This window comes from Bos indicus x Bos taurus, chromosome 25 (assembly GCF_003369695.1).
Source record: "Bos indicus x Bos taurus breed Angus x Brahman F1 hybrid chromosome 25, Bos_hybrid_MaternalHap_v2.0, whole genome shotgun sequence".
Classification (NCBI taxonomy): Eukaryota; Metazoa; Chordata; class Mammalia; order Artiodactyla; family Bovidae; genus Bos; species Bos indicus x Bos taurus.
The window spans coordinates 734,024-749,773 of record NC_040100.1 but is presented as its reverse complement, the minus strand read 5'-3'; the positions used below and the strand labels follow the sequence as shown (position 1 = coordinate 749,773).

The following is a 15,750-nucleotide window of genomic DNA, read 5'->3' as shown; positions in this document are numbered from 1 at the left end:
GCGTGCTTCCCCCTTGTGAGGCCGGTGACACCCACCGTGCGGCCGGACCCGGTCATGGGGGCGTGCACAGCTCTGGGAGTGGGGAGCCCTGCCGAGGCTCGCTGCGGGGGTGTCCTTCCCAGACAACCCCTGGGCCACCGGGGCAGCAAGGCGGCCTCCGTTCCTGGAGGGGAAGTCGGAAGGCTCTGACTGTAACTTCCAGGATTCTGCCAGGCTTCCCCTCCTGGCCACGCCGCAGGCCCTTCCCTGCCCTTCCTTCCCCACCTTGGGGGCCGTTGCAGAACCAGGTGTGACCTCCGGGCTCTGGGCTGGTCCCCTGCTGTCACTGGCGTGGGCTGCTTCCTTTGTCGGGGTTTCACAGAGGCGGGTTCGCGGCCCTCAGAGACAGTGAAGACGTTTCTCGCAGGTTGTCCTGACTTTGCTCGTGGTGGTTTTCACGGTGGAAACTTTCGGATTTTGATCAAGTTTATCAGCCTCGCCTTTGTGGTTTCAGGGTTTACTGCACACCGAGATAGGCCTGCGTTGCCCTCAGTTATTTTTACTCGGAGCAGCCTGATCTTTGCTGCTCACACACTGCGCCCCTCGCCCTTCTAGTCTACGGTTTGGTGGCTTTCGTGAATTCTCAGGGCTGTGTGACCACCGCCATGATCTAATTTGAGAAGGTTTTCATATCCTCAAATGAGCCCGCACCCACTGGGGCCCCTGCCGGCCCCCGTCCCGGGCCCGCCGAGAGAGGGGCCCTGCCTCCCCGCGGCGGGCCTGTCTGCTCTGGGTGCTTCGTGTCGGTGGCTTCACCGTGTGGTTCCAGGCCCCCTCCCTCTTCTCGCTGAGCATTGATTTCTAGACTCATCCCTGCTGTCGGGGCGTCAGCACTTGACTTCTCGTCACCGCGAGGTCACGCGGTCGCGTGGGGGCCACAGCTTGTCCGCCCCTCACCAGCTGCACGCCTGGCTCGTCTTGTTTTCCCAGGCCTTCTGAGCAGCAGGGTTCACGGTGGGTCTGTGCCCTCAGCTCTCTGGGAGGGCGTGGCACTGCCAGGCCTCGGGGTGACCGCCTGACGTCCGAGGGTCGGCGGGCTCTGCCCACCACAGCGCCCCAGCCCGCCGGCAGCACACGAGGACTGCAGCCCCTCCGCGGCTCGGTCTGGCCTCAGCCCTCCTCGGGCGTGCGGGCATCTCCTCGCGGTGTCGGCCCCACCTCCCTGGGGATCAGTGATGCTGAGCGCTGCTCATGTGCTTCCTGGCCATCTGTGCATCTTCTTTGGAGCAATGTTCATTCAGATCCTTTGCCCACTTTAAAAACAGATTGTCTTTTGATTACCGAGTCAGGAGATGTGATCACTAAGCGCTTTAGATTCTGGACACAAAACCCTGCGAACAGATTTAGTGTTTGCAAGTAATTCTTCTCATTCTGTGGGTTGTGTTTTAACTTTCATGTTGAAATGGTATTTTTAAAATGAAAAAGTATGGTTTATATTTTTAAGGAGCTATCTATAATTTTTTAAATCATTGAGGGGCGATGCATATAAAATCCATTTTAAAGTGAGCATGGTGGGACATATATATGCTGGAATATTACTTGGCCCTAAAATAGAATAAAAGAACGCACTGACAGCTACATCGACGAACCTAGAGGTTATCCTACCAAGCAAAGTAAGTCAGACAAAGACGAATGCTGTATGATACCACTTAGAGGCGGAATCTACAATACGGCACAAATGAATCTCTATGAAACCGAGAGGAGCTCATGGGCGTGGAGGACAGGCTGTGGCTGCCAGGAGGGAGTGGGCTGGGGAAGGGGTGGGGGTCTGGGGTCGGCACGTGCACTCTAGTGCCGCAGAGTGTTAAGCACCGTCCTGCCGTGCCGCTCGGGGGCTCTGCTCAACGGGAGAGTACAGATGCAGGCAGGTCTGTGCCTTAACGCTGCGTCAGAAAGCAGTGCAGTGCTGTAGATCACCTGGACTTCAGTAAAGTGAGTTTTTAAAAAGTGAATAATCCGGAGGCAGGAACGTGCAGTGGGGAAAGGAGAGTCTCTTCTGTGAAAGCTGCTGGGAGAGCTGGGCGGCCCACACCGCGGGTCACACCGTGTACAAAAAGTGAGTCAAAAAGACCCCAAACCATACAGCCCAAACCGTTCACAAGCTCTTGGCCGTCAGTCTCAGCAATATCGTTCTGGGTCTGCCTCCTCAGGCAGGCTACAAGAGCAAAGATAAACACATGGGACCGCAGCAAATGAAAACGCTTTTGCACAAAAAGAAAACTATCAACAAAGTGAAAAGCCCACCTACTGAATGGTAGCGATGTTTGTAGATGATGCATGTGTTAAGGGCTATTGCACAAAATGTACAGGGAACTCATACAACTCAGTATCAAAAAGAAAAAACAGAAAGTGTCCAGTTAGAAACGGGCGGAGGACCTGGACAGACGCGTCTCTAAGGACACACGGCTCGTCACCAGGTGCGTGAAAAGACGCTCAGCGCCAGCGTAGAAACGCTGATCCAAAAATCAAAACAAAAAAAAGAAACGCTGATCCAGACTGTGCCGAGGCGCCCCGTCACGGTGCCAGGAGTGGCCTTTGTTAAGAGTCTGCGGATAACGGGGGCTCGCCTGGCGGCCCAGCGGTTAAGACCCCACGCTTCCAGGGCTGGGGCCATGGGTTCCATCCCCGGTAGGGGAACTACTGAGATCCCACGTGCCATGTGGCCAAGAAAAAAAGATTCTATAAATAACAAATGTGGAGAAAAGAGCGCCTTCTGCACTGCTGGTGGGAATGTGAACTGGTGCAGCCGCTGTGGAGAACGGCGTGGAGTTTCCTCAGAAAATGAAAAAGACACCCACCTACCTTGTGATCCAGCAGCCCCACCAGGATGAGGGCTCCCCTGGTGGCTCAGGCGGCAAAGAACACACCCACAGCGCTGCATTCCTGGGTCGGGAAGATTCCCTGCAGAAGGGAACGGCTGCCCACTCCACTGTGGCTGGAGAATTCCATGGACAGAGCAGCCTGGTGGGTACAATCCCACTAGAACATTTTTAATCAAAAGGATATATGTACTCACGTGTTCCCTGCAGCATGAATTATAATAGCCAAGATGTGGGAGCGTCTACAGGTGACTTGATAAGGAAGATGTGTATTTATACCACGGAATATTCCTAAGCCAGAAGAGTGGCATTTTACAATCTGCAACAACAGGGGTGGGCCTGGAGGGTCTTACGCTAAGAGAAACCTGTCAGACACGGGAAGACGAGTCTGATCTCACTCCCCTGCGGAATCTGAAAAAGACTCAGACTGACAGGCACGGGGACAGGCAGGTGGTTGCCGGAGGGAAGGGCTGGGGGAACAGGAGACTGAGGCGCCGATTCCACCCTAGGCCAGATAAGTCACGGGCTGAACGGCAGCGCACGGTCCCCAGCCCCGTAACCGGCGTCCCACGACCCGAACAAGAACACCAGGTCTCACGCCTGAAACCAGCTCTGTACGTCAGCCTCCCAGCTGCGAAAAGCAGATAAAGCACACCCACAATCCAGTTCAGCCGTCGCCTCCAGCTGCCAGCACATCTGTCGTCCTCAGCTCGGGGAGCCCCTTCCTGAGACCCCAGGGCGGCTCTCCTGTCTGGATTCGCCCGTCCGGGACATTCCACAGCAACGCGGCCCTCGGCTGTCTCAGGACCTGGGACGGCTGCTTCTCAGGAGCCTCGTGTTTTTAAGGCTCATACCCCTTTTCCCTTTCCTGATGGGGTCCTTAGAAGCACAGGAGTCTTAAGTTCCGGTGAAGTTCTGTTGATTTTTTTTTTGTTCCTTGTGGTTTTGCTGTCGCCTCTAAGAAACCTTGGGCTTATCTGATAGCTTTAAGAAGCCTGAGAGAAACCTAAGGGCTTCCCTGGCGGCTCAGCTGGTAAAGAATCGCCTGCGATGCAGGAGACCTGGGCTCGATCCCTGGGTTGGGACGATGCCCTGGAGAAGGGAAAGGCTACCCACGCCAGTATTTTGGCTTGGAGAATTCCACGGACTGTATGGTCCACGGGGTCGCACAGAGTTGGACGTGAGAGCGACTTGGCACACTAAGAAACCATTCCCAACCCCAAATCCTGAAGATTTCCTTCCATATTTTCCTTGAGTCGTGTTTTAATCACCCTGTGATTTTCATCCATCTTTTTTAGCTGTTCCGCGTGGTCTACAGGGTCTTAGTTCCCCAACTAGGGATCAAACTGCCCCCTCCACTGGAAGCTGGACTGCCAGGGAATTCCCTTCGTCTACTATTTTGATTGCTTAACTTTGGAAATTCAGCCTCTCATAAAGTTGGAGTTTTGTTTTGCTGAAAGGCATACCCCCTCTTCTCCAACGGTTTCCAGTTTCTCATTGGTTATCAACCCCCATCGATCTGAGACGTTACCACTTCTGTGTACCAGCTCGTCCTGCTAAACCTGTTGATACTGGACATTAGATCCCGTTGGATGTGCTTCTGGACCTGTGAGGTTTTCTTCTTGGCACGGTTTGACTCGGTAGCTTTATAATAGGCTTTAATATCTGCTAGGAAGCGTCTTCCTTCTCACAATTTTCTTCTGCTTGTTAGCTTTAAAGTGAACTTTAGAATCATTCTAGCTCTTGAAAATTCTATTCCTGGTTTTCTTTTTTGAGAATTGCTAAAAGTAGATCAACATAAGGAGACGGCGTGCTTTCTGTCTCCCTCACCCAGAGCTGGCGTGTCTGTTCAGCGTCTGCTCTGCTCCCGGGGGCGCTCGGAGGCTTCTCTGTGAAGCCTGAGGGCCCTCACCCCGCTGGCCCTCAGCGATGACGTCCGGCTGCTGTCCTCAGCTGGCCTTGGACCAGGCGGGTGCTCTGTGCGGAGAAGCCTCTGCTTTGAGGACCCCACGTTGGTCCTAGCCTTCGCTGAAGGGTCTCATCGTTTTGTGGCTCTTGCCGGTCATCCTGTGCACCCTCGGCCGGACGGTCCTCGGTGCCCTGACTGAGAGGGTGGGCTTGGAGCCCCGGGGACCTGTGCCACCCCTGGCCCTTGAGGCCCTGCGGGAAGCCCCCCGCACCAACACCAAGGGCTTCCCCTCCGGCTCACCCAGCTCACTCCACCTCAGGGCCTTCGCTCGTGCTATTTCCGTGCCCAGACTCCCCGCACACCGGCTGCTCCAAAGACCCCCGTCGCCCCCACCCCACAGGGCACCCTGTCTGTGTCCCGCAGGCTCGTTCTCTACTTGCAGTGCCCTGCCTGGTCTCTGCAGCCTGGCCGCCTCACAGGACGTGGGCTTCCGGGCCGGTCTGGCCTCTGTGCCCCGGGACCCGTGGGATCAGATGTGGGGCGGGGGCGGGGCCTCCCACCTGAGGGGCCCTTTCTGGGGGGCCGGGGCCCCACCGCCCGCGGGGAAGGGCAGTGCCCAGCTCCCCCACCCCGTGGCCAGCCCCCCTGCCCCAGGTCAGCTGTGGCTCGGGGCCTGACACCGTCTCTCTTGCAGTTCATGGCCTCCCGTGGGAACGCCATCGCCAGAGCCACGTTCGAGTCCAGAGTGCCCCCCTTCTACTACCGGCCCTCGGCCTCCGACTGCCCGTGAGTACACAGGGGCCCGTCCGCGCCGCTGCTCTGCGCCAGCCCGTGTCCGGGAGCCCTATCCAGGTGCCTCCCGCTTCATTTTGGTTCCTGGTGTGGTGACGGTGGCGGGCAGGGTGGGGACAGCTGGCCTGGGCTCCCGGGCGGTACAGGTCCCTGCGGGAACCTCAGCCTGGGTCCAGGGATCCTTGTGGCGCCCCCGGCCGTCTGGAGGGCTTGCTGGGCGGCCGCTCCTGCATGCGGCCCACCTGGCTTGGTGCCCAGGACATGGACACGGGGAGGGTCAGGGGTATGACCCCACACGATCCTAGTCACCAACCTCTCTGAGCCTCAGGTTCCCTGTCTGCCCACCCCGTGGGCACTCCTGGGCTCCACTGGGTTCAGAAAGGTTCCGGAGGTCAGGGGAGGTGCTTGGGGTGAGGTTGGGACCCCAGCCCCTGGGGGAGGCCCCCATGTCGGGCTCTGCACCAGCTTGGAGAGGAAGGCCCTGTGACGAGGCTCCTCCTGGGCTGTCCCTCTCTTGGGATGGACGGCAGGGCCGCAGCCTGCCCTCAGCCCAGGCCCCCGCGTCCGGCCCCACCCCTGGGCGGCACCTCCTCCTTGGTGCTCAGTGCTGTCGCCCCGACTCACTTGGTGAACCCCACACCCCGGGGACCCTGCCCGCGACACCGGGACCCGGGCTGCATGCAGGGCTCGTGTGTTCCTAGCTCTGCGCGATGAGGGCTGGAAGATGAGGGGCTGCTGGCTGCCACAGCGGGCTTGGGAGCGGTGACCCACCTGAGGCGGGTGTTCAGCCCCACCAGTTCAGACCCCGCTTGACAGGTGGGGAGCCGGGGGCTGACCCCACTCTGCACACCGTGTCCAGCCCTTCAAGCCCTCGTGGGCAGGGCCCCTTGCTCGGCCCCGCCCCTCCTGGCGCCCCCAACCCGGCCGCTCTGTCCGGCTGTGAATCTGCAGGTCAGCAGCTCTCCTGCGGTCAGCCCACCTGCACGCATGGCTGCGTCCCCACTGAGCTGGCGCCATGGACAGACTCCCACGGGCCTGGTCCCTGCAAGGTGCCTCGGCAGGGCCGTGTGGTCAAGGCCTCTCGGCTGACCTGGCGGCCCCAGTGGGAGGGTGCTCTGAATCCCAGTGGGCCCCACTTTCGGGAAACCTCTACTGGGTGCAGGCTCACAGGAGCCGAGCCCACTGCATTCCCCAGACTCAGGTGCTTGGGTCTGCCGGGAGGGATGGGGTCCTGGGAGAGGCCCCTCACTGGGCTGGTATCAACAAGGGAACCTGACCAGGCAGCCATGAGACCAGGAGGGTATGGGGGCTGACAGCTGAGCTCACCATGGAGGCCACGCAGCAGTGGAGGGAGTGTGGATGCCCATGTGCCCTGTGGAGTGCCGTGCAGGGGTGCACGGGGCGTGTGAATGCCCGTGTTTGGTGTGGAGTGCACCTCCAGCTATATCCACTTAGTGGAGGGGCTGCAGCAGCCTCCCACAGGCAAAGGCTCTGGGGTGCCGTTGGGATGAAATAGGTGGTGAGTCAGGAGGCCAGAGTCTGGCCTGAGTGGGGTCTCTGGACCCGGGGCCCTCCCCTCCCCCTGCCGTCTGGGGAAAGGGAGGATCAGGTCCCAGGGAGGCGGTCAGTTGTAGCAGCAGGCCCGTGACCCAGAGCGGCTGGGGACCCAGCTCCCTTCCCGTGTCCCTGGTGCCTGACCTCGGGTTTGGGGGAGGTCAGGCCAGCACCCCGTTTGGCCTCTGTTGGAAGCTGGCCCCTCCTGCTTCCCATGTGAGTGGGGCGGGCTGGGACCCCTGCTCCTGGCAGCCGTGGCCTGGGGTGCCCCCCTCAGTGGGTGAGCCTGGCCCGCCTGCTTGTCAGAAGTTCACCTGGGCAGCTCTGGCCAGTGTCGCCCAGCACGTGCCCTCTCTTCTCAGACTCCTGCGGGAGCAGTGGATCCGGGCCAAGTATGAGCGGCAGGAGTTCGCCCACCCCGAGCGGCAGGAGCCCTACTCTGCAGGTGAGGCTGCCCGCAGCTGGGCGTCCGCCCCTGCCCCCCAGAGCTGGAGCAGGGCCCCAAGGAACCTGGGCGGCCGCTTCAGTGTCTGGGCCTGTGTCCGTCCACCGGCCCTCAACACCGGCTGGCTGACCTGGCCGCAAGGGCCCTACAGCTGCTCACAGCTCCGCCCTGAACCTGCCTGAGGGTGGGGCTGCCCAGGGCCCTCTGGGGGCTGTGCCTGTGCCCCCGCAGGGCGGGTGGGGCTGTCCGCAGGGGTGTGGACAGGCCTGGGGCCCAGGTGGGCCTGGAGAGGGTGGGCCAGGCCCCGGGGGCTTGGTCAGCACAGGGGCTTCTGCTGCTTTGACGGGGGCCCGGCCCCCACACAGTCTGTCGGGCGAGGGGCTCTGTGTGCGCCCCGCTCCTGCCCGGCCCCTGCACAGTCTGTCGGCCGAGGGGCTCTGTGTGCGCCCCGCTCCTGCCTGGCAGGCCCTTGCAGGACTGGCTTGTGGCCTTGACTCAGCTGCCCGAGAGCCTCGAGCTCGTGGGCGCAGCTCCCTGTTCAGCCCCAGGACTCACACTCGTCCTGCCTGAGGCCCCGGGACGCTCACCCCACAGCCCGTCTCCCGTCTCCCAGGTACAAACCCCTCAGGGGTCTGGAATGTGTGGCGTGTGGCCTCGGTTCAGAGGCAGAGGCAGGGTGTCGTCTGTTCCTGCATCAGGACCTCTGGCTGTGAGGGTCTAGCCCAGTGGGCGTCAGGCAGACAGGAGGGTGGGCTCGCAGTGGCGCTGGCTCCAGGCCCAGCCTGACCCCAGGGCTCAGTCAGCGGTCAGTGCCCTGAGGACGCGGCCCGTTTCCCCTGGTTCCGCCTCGGGTGGCAGCAGCCCCCCAGAGGAGGCTTCCCTGCGGCAGCTCCAGACTTCCCGCCTGGGCTGGGAACACCCTCGCCTCCCACTTCCCCCGGCTGCCAGGAGGCGCGCTGGGCACGGTGTGGGCCTCGTGGGGGACAGCTCCCACCAGGCATCAGCTCCTCTGCGGGAGGCCACCCCCTTTTCTCCGAGCACTCGGCCCCGAGTAGGGAGGCCCTGGCCTTGGCTGCGTCTCTGCCCCCGGGCTCAGGGCAGTGAGCCCTGGCCAGGCTTTCTTCTCTTTTCTTCAAAGCCAGCACCCCCCAGAGTGTAAATGCCACCGCCTCGAGCCCTGAGAATCCAAGCCTGTGGTCCCCCAGCCCCCTCGCCCAGTGGAGCTCTGGGTGCCCTGAGATTCTCAGAAGTGTCCCGCGTGTGCAGGACCCCATGGGAGCCCTCTGCAAGCCCCCTTGGGGCAAAGCCCCCTCAGGGTACTGTGGGGAGGTGCCCAGCACTGCCCTGAGTGTGGCCCTGAGTAGCCTGTCTTGTGGTCACGGTGGGGCTTCCCTTTCCCAGCCTGCCTCCCCAGGTCTCCCGGGGAGAGAGTGGTGGCTAAGGACACCCAGGGCACGGCTCCCCACAGCTGCCCACCTGGCTGGCCGGAGACCCTGAGACTGGAGCCCTGCCCGCACTGTGCCGCATGGAGGGGGCTAGGCCCGAAGCCCCCAGTGTCCTGCCCCCTGGCCCCCACCCACACCTCCCCGTGCCCCCGTCTCTCCCCAGCCCTCGCCTCCCTGCAGTCCAGAGTGGTGGAGCAGCTGCCCCGGCCGGTTGTCTTCCTCAAGGTGCAGCCCCCTGCGAGGAGCGCCGGGGTTCCCGGGGGCCTCTCCCACGCACGGGGGGCCGACACACCCATGGCCACCGGGAAGGGGGCCCGCGGCCCGGAGGGAGGGCACACGGGCTGAGCCAGGCAACCTGAGCAGCTGCGTGGGCAGTGTGTGGGGTCTGCAGCGGGTGGATGCTGCATGTTCCAGGATCCAGGGACCCGAGCGCGAGGCGGGGTGGGCATCATCCCGCCCAGAAGCCACCATGGACAAGGTGCCCGTGAGGACAGAGGCACAGGGGTGACTTCCCGGGTCACGGTTGGCATTCCCTGGGACGCTGACGTGCCCCCGTCAGGCAGGGAGCCCAGCATGAGGCCGCGGCCGTGGGCAGGACCGCAGGCGCCAGCCCGGCTCGACGGCTCTGCTGTGGCGGCAGGCGAGGCAGTAGGTGCCCCCATGCTGGCCTTGGCCAAGGTCCGGGCGTGGGAGGCACTTGCCCTGAGATGATGTGGCAGAGATACGGGGTGCCTGGGCCAGGCCGTGCCTCCCGCTGCCCACAGGCCCCTCGGCCGGCTGACCCCAGGTCCCGGCTGCTCCTGGCTCTGTCCCCAGACCGTCCCCGCCTGCACCGAGCCTCAAAGGCCGCCTTTCACAGGCAACAGGGCCCCTGTTGTCCCGAGGGCCGCCTGTCACAGCATGCCCGGAGTCACAGGTCCAGCCCCTCGGAGACCGAGGCCCCAGGGCCGCGGGGACGTGTGTGTTGAGCTCGACGAGAGGCTGCACAGTGCTTGTCCCCTCGGGGGACGGTCAGCCGGGGAGCTGGCTCCCGTGTGTCATCCCTGGGGTGGGCAGCACTGGAGCCCAGAGCCCCTGCCCGCATCCTGGCTGCTCCGCGCAGGGCTTGCTGAGCAGAGGTGGCTGCTGAGCGGGGGGCAGCCTGCGTGGGGCACGCAGCTGGCACTCAGTAAATGCTGAGTGAACCCTGTGGCCTCTGCCCTGGCACTGGCCAGCTTTTTGGGAGCAGACGGTCATGCCGCACGCAGCCGGGGCCCTAGTGTGGGCTGTGAGTGGGTGATGCTCGGGGCCCCTGGGCTGGGCCTACTGGTGGGCGGGTGGCCGGGGGCCCGGCTTGGAGCCCAGGGCGTGCTGGGTGGCGGTGCCCGTGGCAGGGCCTGGGCTGCTGCGTCCTGCGTCACGGGGCAGGGGTGCAGAGAGAGCGTGGCTTGGCCGCGGGCTTCAAACTGTGGCCTGAGAGCCACCCATGACCCGGGGGCATCGGAGGCTGGCGAGTGCCCACCCGGAAACACCGCGGCCACACCACATACCCAAACCCAGGCCTCCTGGCGGCTCGCTGCTGGGCCTGGGGGCCCGTCCCGTTGGGCTGGCCGCGGCGGGTCAGCGGGGTTGGGGTGACCGGCTGGAGCTCCATCGGGGCCACAGCAGGGATGCCCCAGCCCAGGCCGGCCGAGGTGCTGCTGCCCCCTGGTGGGCCTGGCCAGCAGCTGCACGCTCGCTGGCCAGCGGCCTCGGACAGGACTCCTGCCGGCCTCAGCCGCATCCTCGGCAGAGGGGTGACCACAGGACGGTCCTGGAGACCCGTGTGGGGCCACGAGACCGCTGAGTGCGTGTTTGGCTGGCCGTGTCTCGTGTGGACAGGGTGCTGGCTGGGACCATCCTCGCAGAAGAGCTGTTCCTCGGGTGCTGCTCTCTGTAGCTGACTCAGGGTCGGGGAGGCCGGCAAGGGGGAGCCTCGCCCTGGCGGAGCGCTCGTTTAGTCAGCACACGTGCCAGGCTTGAGCTGGGGGCGTGGTGGTGGCCCTGTCCTCCAGCACACACGGGGCACCGGTGCTGTGTGCAGGGCACGGGGCTGGGCCTGTCCCAGGCTCCAAGGCGGCAGGGGCTCTCCGAGTCGTGGGGGGTGGGCGGGGGCCCCACCTGGCCTGTCGCACTGCGGACTGAGAGGGCCAGCGGCCCCGATGCCAGGAGGCCGCCTTTTTATAGATGTCTGGAGCGCAGAGAAACGCCCCGTGTCCGTGGTGTCCAGGGCGGGCGGCGGGCAGGGAGCTGGAGGCTCCGGGGTCAGCACCTCGCCACAGTGTCCCGACTGGGACAGCTGCAGCCTGCGGTCATGGCCAGCAGAGGGCAGCACCGGGCACGGCCGGCTCAGAGGGCCAGCTGGGGGCCCTGACCTGTGACACTCACATGGGGGCCCAGTTCTGACCTGTGACGCTCACATGGGGGCCGTGACCTGAGACACCCACACGGGGGCCCAGCTCTGACCTGTGACGCTCACCTGGGGCCCAGAACAGGCAAAGGGGAAAGAAAGGGCAAGAGGGGTCGGGGCGGACGCAGCCCCTGTTGTCCGTCTCCCCCGCCGGCCGCTGTGGCCCTGACCGCAGTCTGTACCTCAGAGCCACATGACAGAGCCCGGGCCTGGAGGTCAGGGCCGGCTCCCCGGGTCTTGGCCGAGGCCGTCGTGGCGTCGTGTGTCCGAACTCGCCTCTCACCCCGCCCCGTCTCTCTGGGCCCGTGGTGCTCTCGCGTCTGGGTGTTTGGCCACCGCCAGGCCCAGGCCCGCAGAACCTGTGGGCGCCACGTGCCTCCCGCCCACCCAGCAAAAGGAAGAGGGCGGCCCAGGGTCCAGAGACACTCGGGAGCCCCCCGGACAGGAGTACGAACACCCGGTCCCCTCGTTGGGGCGGCTGTCCAACCATGCCCTCCCCCCAGGCTACCGAGAAGGCTTTCTCTGGAAACGCGGCCGGGACAACGGGCAGTTCCTAAGCCGGAAGTTCGTGCTGACGGAGCGTGAGGGGGCCCTGAAGTACTTCAACAGGAGTGATGTGAGTGGGTTCAGGGGCCAGCCCCCCACCTAGGCCTGGCACTGTGGTGCCGCACCGCCAGCTGCCCCACACTCTCCTGGGAAACACTGCCCCCGTGGGGATCCTCCGCCCGCCGCTGGTCACAGCCACTCCCTCTGGTGTGGGTGATGCTGGGGGCACTCCTAGGCCCTCGAGGGACAGGGGACTGGCACCCTGCAGGCACGTCAGGGGGACCCTGGGCAGTGTGTGGAGGGGCTGGCCGGCCCTGCCCGATGGCACCGGGGCATCTGCAGCCCCACGACAAGGAGAGGGGAGAGGTCAGGCTGGCAGGGTGGGGAGCAGGAAGGGGGCACCCAGCCTAGCGTGGGGTGGACCACAGGGCCCACCCTCGCAGCTCCTGGGAAGCCCAGCCCAGAAAGTGTAGGTAACTTGCTCAGAGCCACAGGGCACCCAAGTGTGGGGCCAGCACGCAGAGCCCGCCATGCCTGCCTAATGCTGAGGCCTGGCCCTGCTCCCCAGGCCAAGGAGCCCAAGGCCGTCATGAAGATCGAGCACCTGAACGCAACTTTCCAGCCGGCCAAGATCGGCCACCCGCACGGCCTGCAGGTCACCTACCTGAAGGACAACAGCACTCGCAACATCTTCGTCTACCACGAGGACGGGAAGGTGGGCGCACGGCTGAGCAGTGGCCGAGGAGAGCCTGTCCGGCCGCCGGACCGCCAGCGTGGCTGCCGTGGGAGCTGGCTGGGCCCCGTGGGAGAGGGGACCTAGGAGCCCCAGGGAGAGGAGGGGTGGCAGCTGGCGGAGCCCTGCCCCAGGGCGGGCATCTGCGTCCCCACCTGGCGAGGCTGGGCCTCCGAGCAGACCCCCAGGCCTGGCCTCCGTGTGTCTCTCTGGCATGATCTCCATGCGCCCTGCCGTTGTGTGGATTGTACAAGCACACAGTCTTGACGCTCAGTATTTTAAAATAACCACGTTTCCCTTCAGCCGCGTGTGCCTTTGGGGTCATAGTCAGGAAGTCGCTGCCGAGTCGTGCCGTGGCCCCGTGTTCTTGTAAACTTTACTGTCGGGGACTCACGTCTCAGTCCTTGATTCGTCTGTGGTTGAGTAAGGGTCCAGCCTCATTCTCTGGCGTGTGGACATTCATTTTCCCAGCAGTTGGTTTAAAAGACTGTCTTCTCCCAACGGCCGGTCTTGATACTGTTCCAGAAACCAGTGAACACGCGAGTTCGTTCCTGGGTTCCCTGTTTTAGCCCATCCTGGGTTTCATGTTTTTGTCTTTTAATTTTACTGAACTGTAGTTGCCTTACAGTGTGGGTGTCTTCGGACTCGGTCACGCACAGCTGTTTCTCACGTTCCCGTCCGCTACGGGCTGTCACCGGGTGCAGGATAGGCTCCCTGAGCTGCACAGACCTGCCCTTACGTTCCTGCAGGCTCGTCTGCCGGCTCACCCTTCCCACCCCCTCCTCGGCAACCGCGGGTCTGTTCTCTGCGAGGCTCTGTTTCCTGAAAGCTCGTTTCTGCCGTGTTTAGATGCCACGTGTTAAGTGACTTCGAACGTGTTTGTCTTTCCTTAGTTACTCTCTGGGTGCAGCCATATTGCTGAGATGGCGTTCATTTCGTTCTAAAACGGCTGATCGTGTGTGTACAAATCTTCACCCACTCATCTGCCCGTGGACACACAGGCTGCCTGTGTGTCTCCAGACGAGTCTGTCTGAGTCGGTTTCCTCTCTGCTCCCAGGAGCAGGCTCGTATGTTTTTGAGGCCCTTCCACACTGCTGTCCACATGTCCAGTTTACGCCCACATGGGTGATGGAGCCCCCCGCCCCAGCCTCTGCAGCAGGTTACCTGTAACTGCCCAGCGTCGGCCGTCCTGACTGTGCGAGGCGGCGCCCCGCTCCAGTTTTGACGTGCGTTTCTCTGATCACTGGTGACGCTGACCATCTTTCCATGTGCCTCTTGGCCACCTGTACGTTTTCTTTAGAGAAATGTCTGTCTGGGTCTTCTGCCCGTTTTTTGACTGGGCTGTTTTTCTGTCACTGAGTTATATGAGCTGTCTGTAGATGTTGGGGAACTAAGCCCTCATCGGTTGCCTTGTTCAGACATTTCCTCCCCGCCTGCGGGCTGTCTCTTCATTTTGTTCAGTTTCCTTTGGAGTTTGATTAGGTCCCACTGTTTCTTTTATCTCAAGTGCCTTGGGAGACTGACCTAAGAACACTGGTGCAGCTGGTGAGAGCAGGCTGTGCGTGGGTCCATAACAGACGCGCCTCCTTGGGCCAACGTCCGGTCATAAAAACAGCCGCGTCTGAGGAAAGGCCCGGAGCAGCGGGGCTGAGGGGCAGCCCGGCCGCAGCCCACCGCCCAGGCCTGCTTCGGAGGCCGTCCGTGGGCACCCACGCTGGCCCGAGGGCCGCAGGCGGGCGGGGCTGGGGGACGTGGCGGCCCTGGCGCGGCCCTCACCCCGCCTCTGCCCCCAGGAGATGGTGGACTGGTTCAACGCGCTGCGCGCCGCCCGCTTCCACTACCTGCAGGTGGCCTTCCCGGGCGCCAGCAACGCCGACGTGAGTGGCCGTGCTCCCTGTGACCCCGGGCGGGACGTGTGCCCTCGGCCGGGACGGGCGGCTAGGGGCTGACCGAGGGCCACGCTGCCCCCAGAGACCCTGGCCGCCAAGTGGCCTGAAGTCCCTGGAGACCACGGGGTTTTGTTCCGGGGGGTCTCAGCGTCAGTGTGGAGGGGGAAGGAAGGCGGGGGGGGGGGTGCGGGGCGGGGTGAGTGGGCAGGCGGGGAGGCCCCCAGGCCCACACCACGTGGTTCTGCCCCAGCTGGTGCCGAAGCTGTCCAGGAACTACCTTCAGGAGGGCTACATGGAGAAGACGGGGCCCAAGGTGGGTCTGACCCAGCGCCCTGGACGCCTGGGCCTCACAGCGAGGCCCCATCCTTGTCACCCAGGGCTGGGCGGAACACAGTGGGGGCTAAGTGCCGGCAACCCCACCGTGTGTTTTGTGAGCGTGGGCTCCACTGACCGCGCTCCTGGGGCGTTGGGTCCGGTCTGGTCGGCTGCGAGCCCTGCCTTACGCCCCTGTGCACCCGGGGTCCCCGCTGCGGGGCGGGGCGGGCAGGCATGGGGTCCAGACTCCAGGACCAGGTGGCGCACCGGGGGAGGCGCGGCCTCGGGCCGACCTGTGCCCTCGCCCCCCAGCAGACAGAAGGCTTCCGCAAGCGCTGGTTTACCATGGACGACCGCAGGCTCATGTACTTCAAGGACCCGCTGGTAAGGCCGGACGCGCCCCAGGCCCCTGAGGTGTGGCTGTGCCCTCCCACCACCGCAAGGCAGGCGGGCTCAGGTGGTCTGCTGGGTGAGCTAGGGGGCGGGCCGGGCTGGGGGCTGCACGCAGCTGAGTGACTCAGGCAGGAGCAGCCGCCCCGTGCAGCACCCCGGTGCCCCCCCAGGACGCCTTCGCCCGCGGGGAAGTCTTCATCGGCAGCAGAGAGAGCGGCTACACGGTGCTGGACGGGCTCCCACCATCCACCCAGGGCCACCACTGGCCACACGGGATCACCATTGTCACGCCAGAGCGCCGGTTTCTGCTGGCCTGCGAGACGGAGTCGGAGCAGCGGGCGTGGATGGAGGCGCTCCGGAAGGTGGTGGACAGGCCCATGCTGCCCCAGGAGTACGCAGGTGAGGCGGGTGGGCCGGCCAAGGGGGAAGCCTGGCGGCCCCAC

General features: G+C 63.8%; 1 protein-coding gene across 3 annotated transcripts in view; it reads left to right on the top strand.

Moving 5' to 3' along the window:
- ADAP1 (ArfGAP with dual PH domains 1) overlaps positions 1 to 15,750 on the top strand; it is a 35,153-nt gene that overhangs the window by 17,541 nt on the left and 1,862 nt on the right. For 2 of the 3 annotated variants that reach the window (XM_027526672.1, XM_027526674.1), the window contains exons 3-10: positions 5,462 to 5,553; positions 7,476 to 7,558; positions 11,935 to 12,047; positions 12,546 to 12,692; positions 14,504 to 14,587; positions 14,850 to 14,912; positions 15,227 to 15,298; positions 15,478 to 15,706. In XM_027526672.1, coding sequence (XP_027382473.1) covers positions 5,462 to 5,553; positions 7,476 to 7,558; positions 11,935 to 12,047; positions 12,546 to 12,692; positions 14,504 to 14,587; positions 14,850 to 14,912; positions 15,227 to 15,298; positions 15,478 to 15,706 — 883 coding nt within the window. The remainder of the gene's footprint in view (positions 1 to 5,461; positions 5,554 to 7,475; positions 7,559 to 11,934; positions 12,048 to 12,545; positions 12,693 to 14,503; positions 14,588 to 14,849; positions 14,913 to 15,226; positions 15,299 to 15,477; positions 15,707 to 15,750) is intronic. The other variant, XM_027526675.1, reaches the window with a different exon arrangement.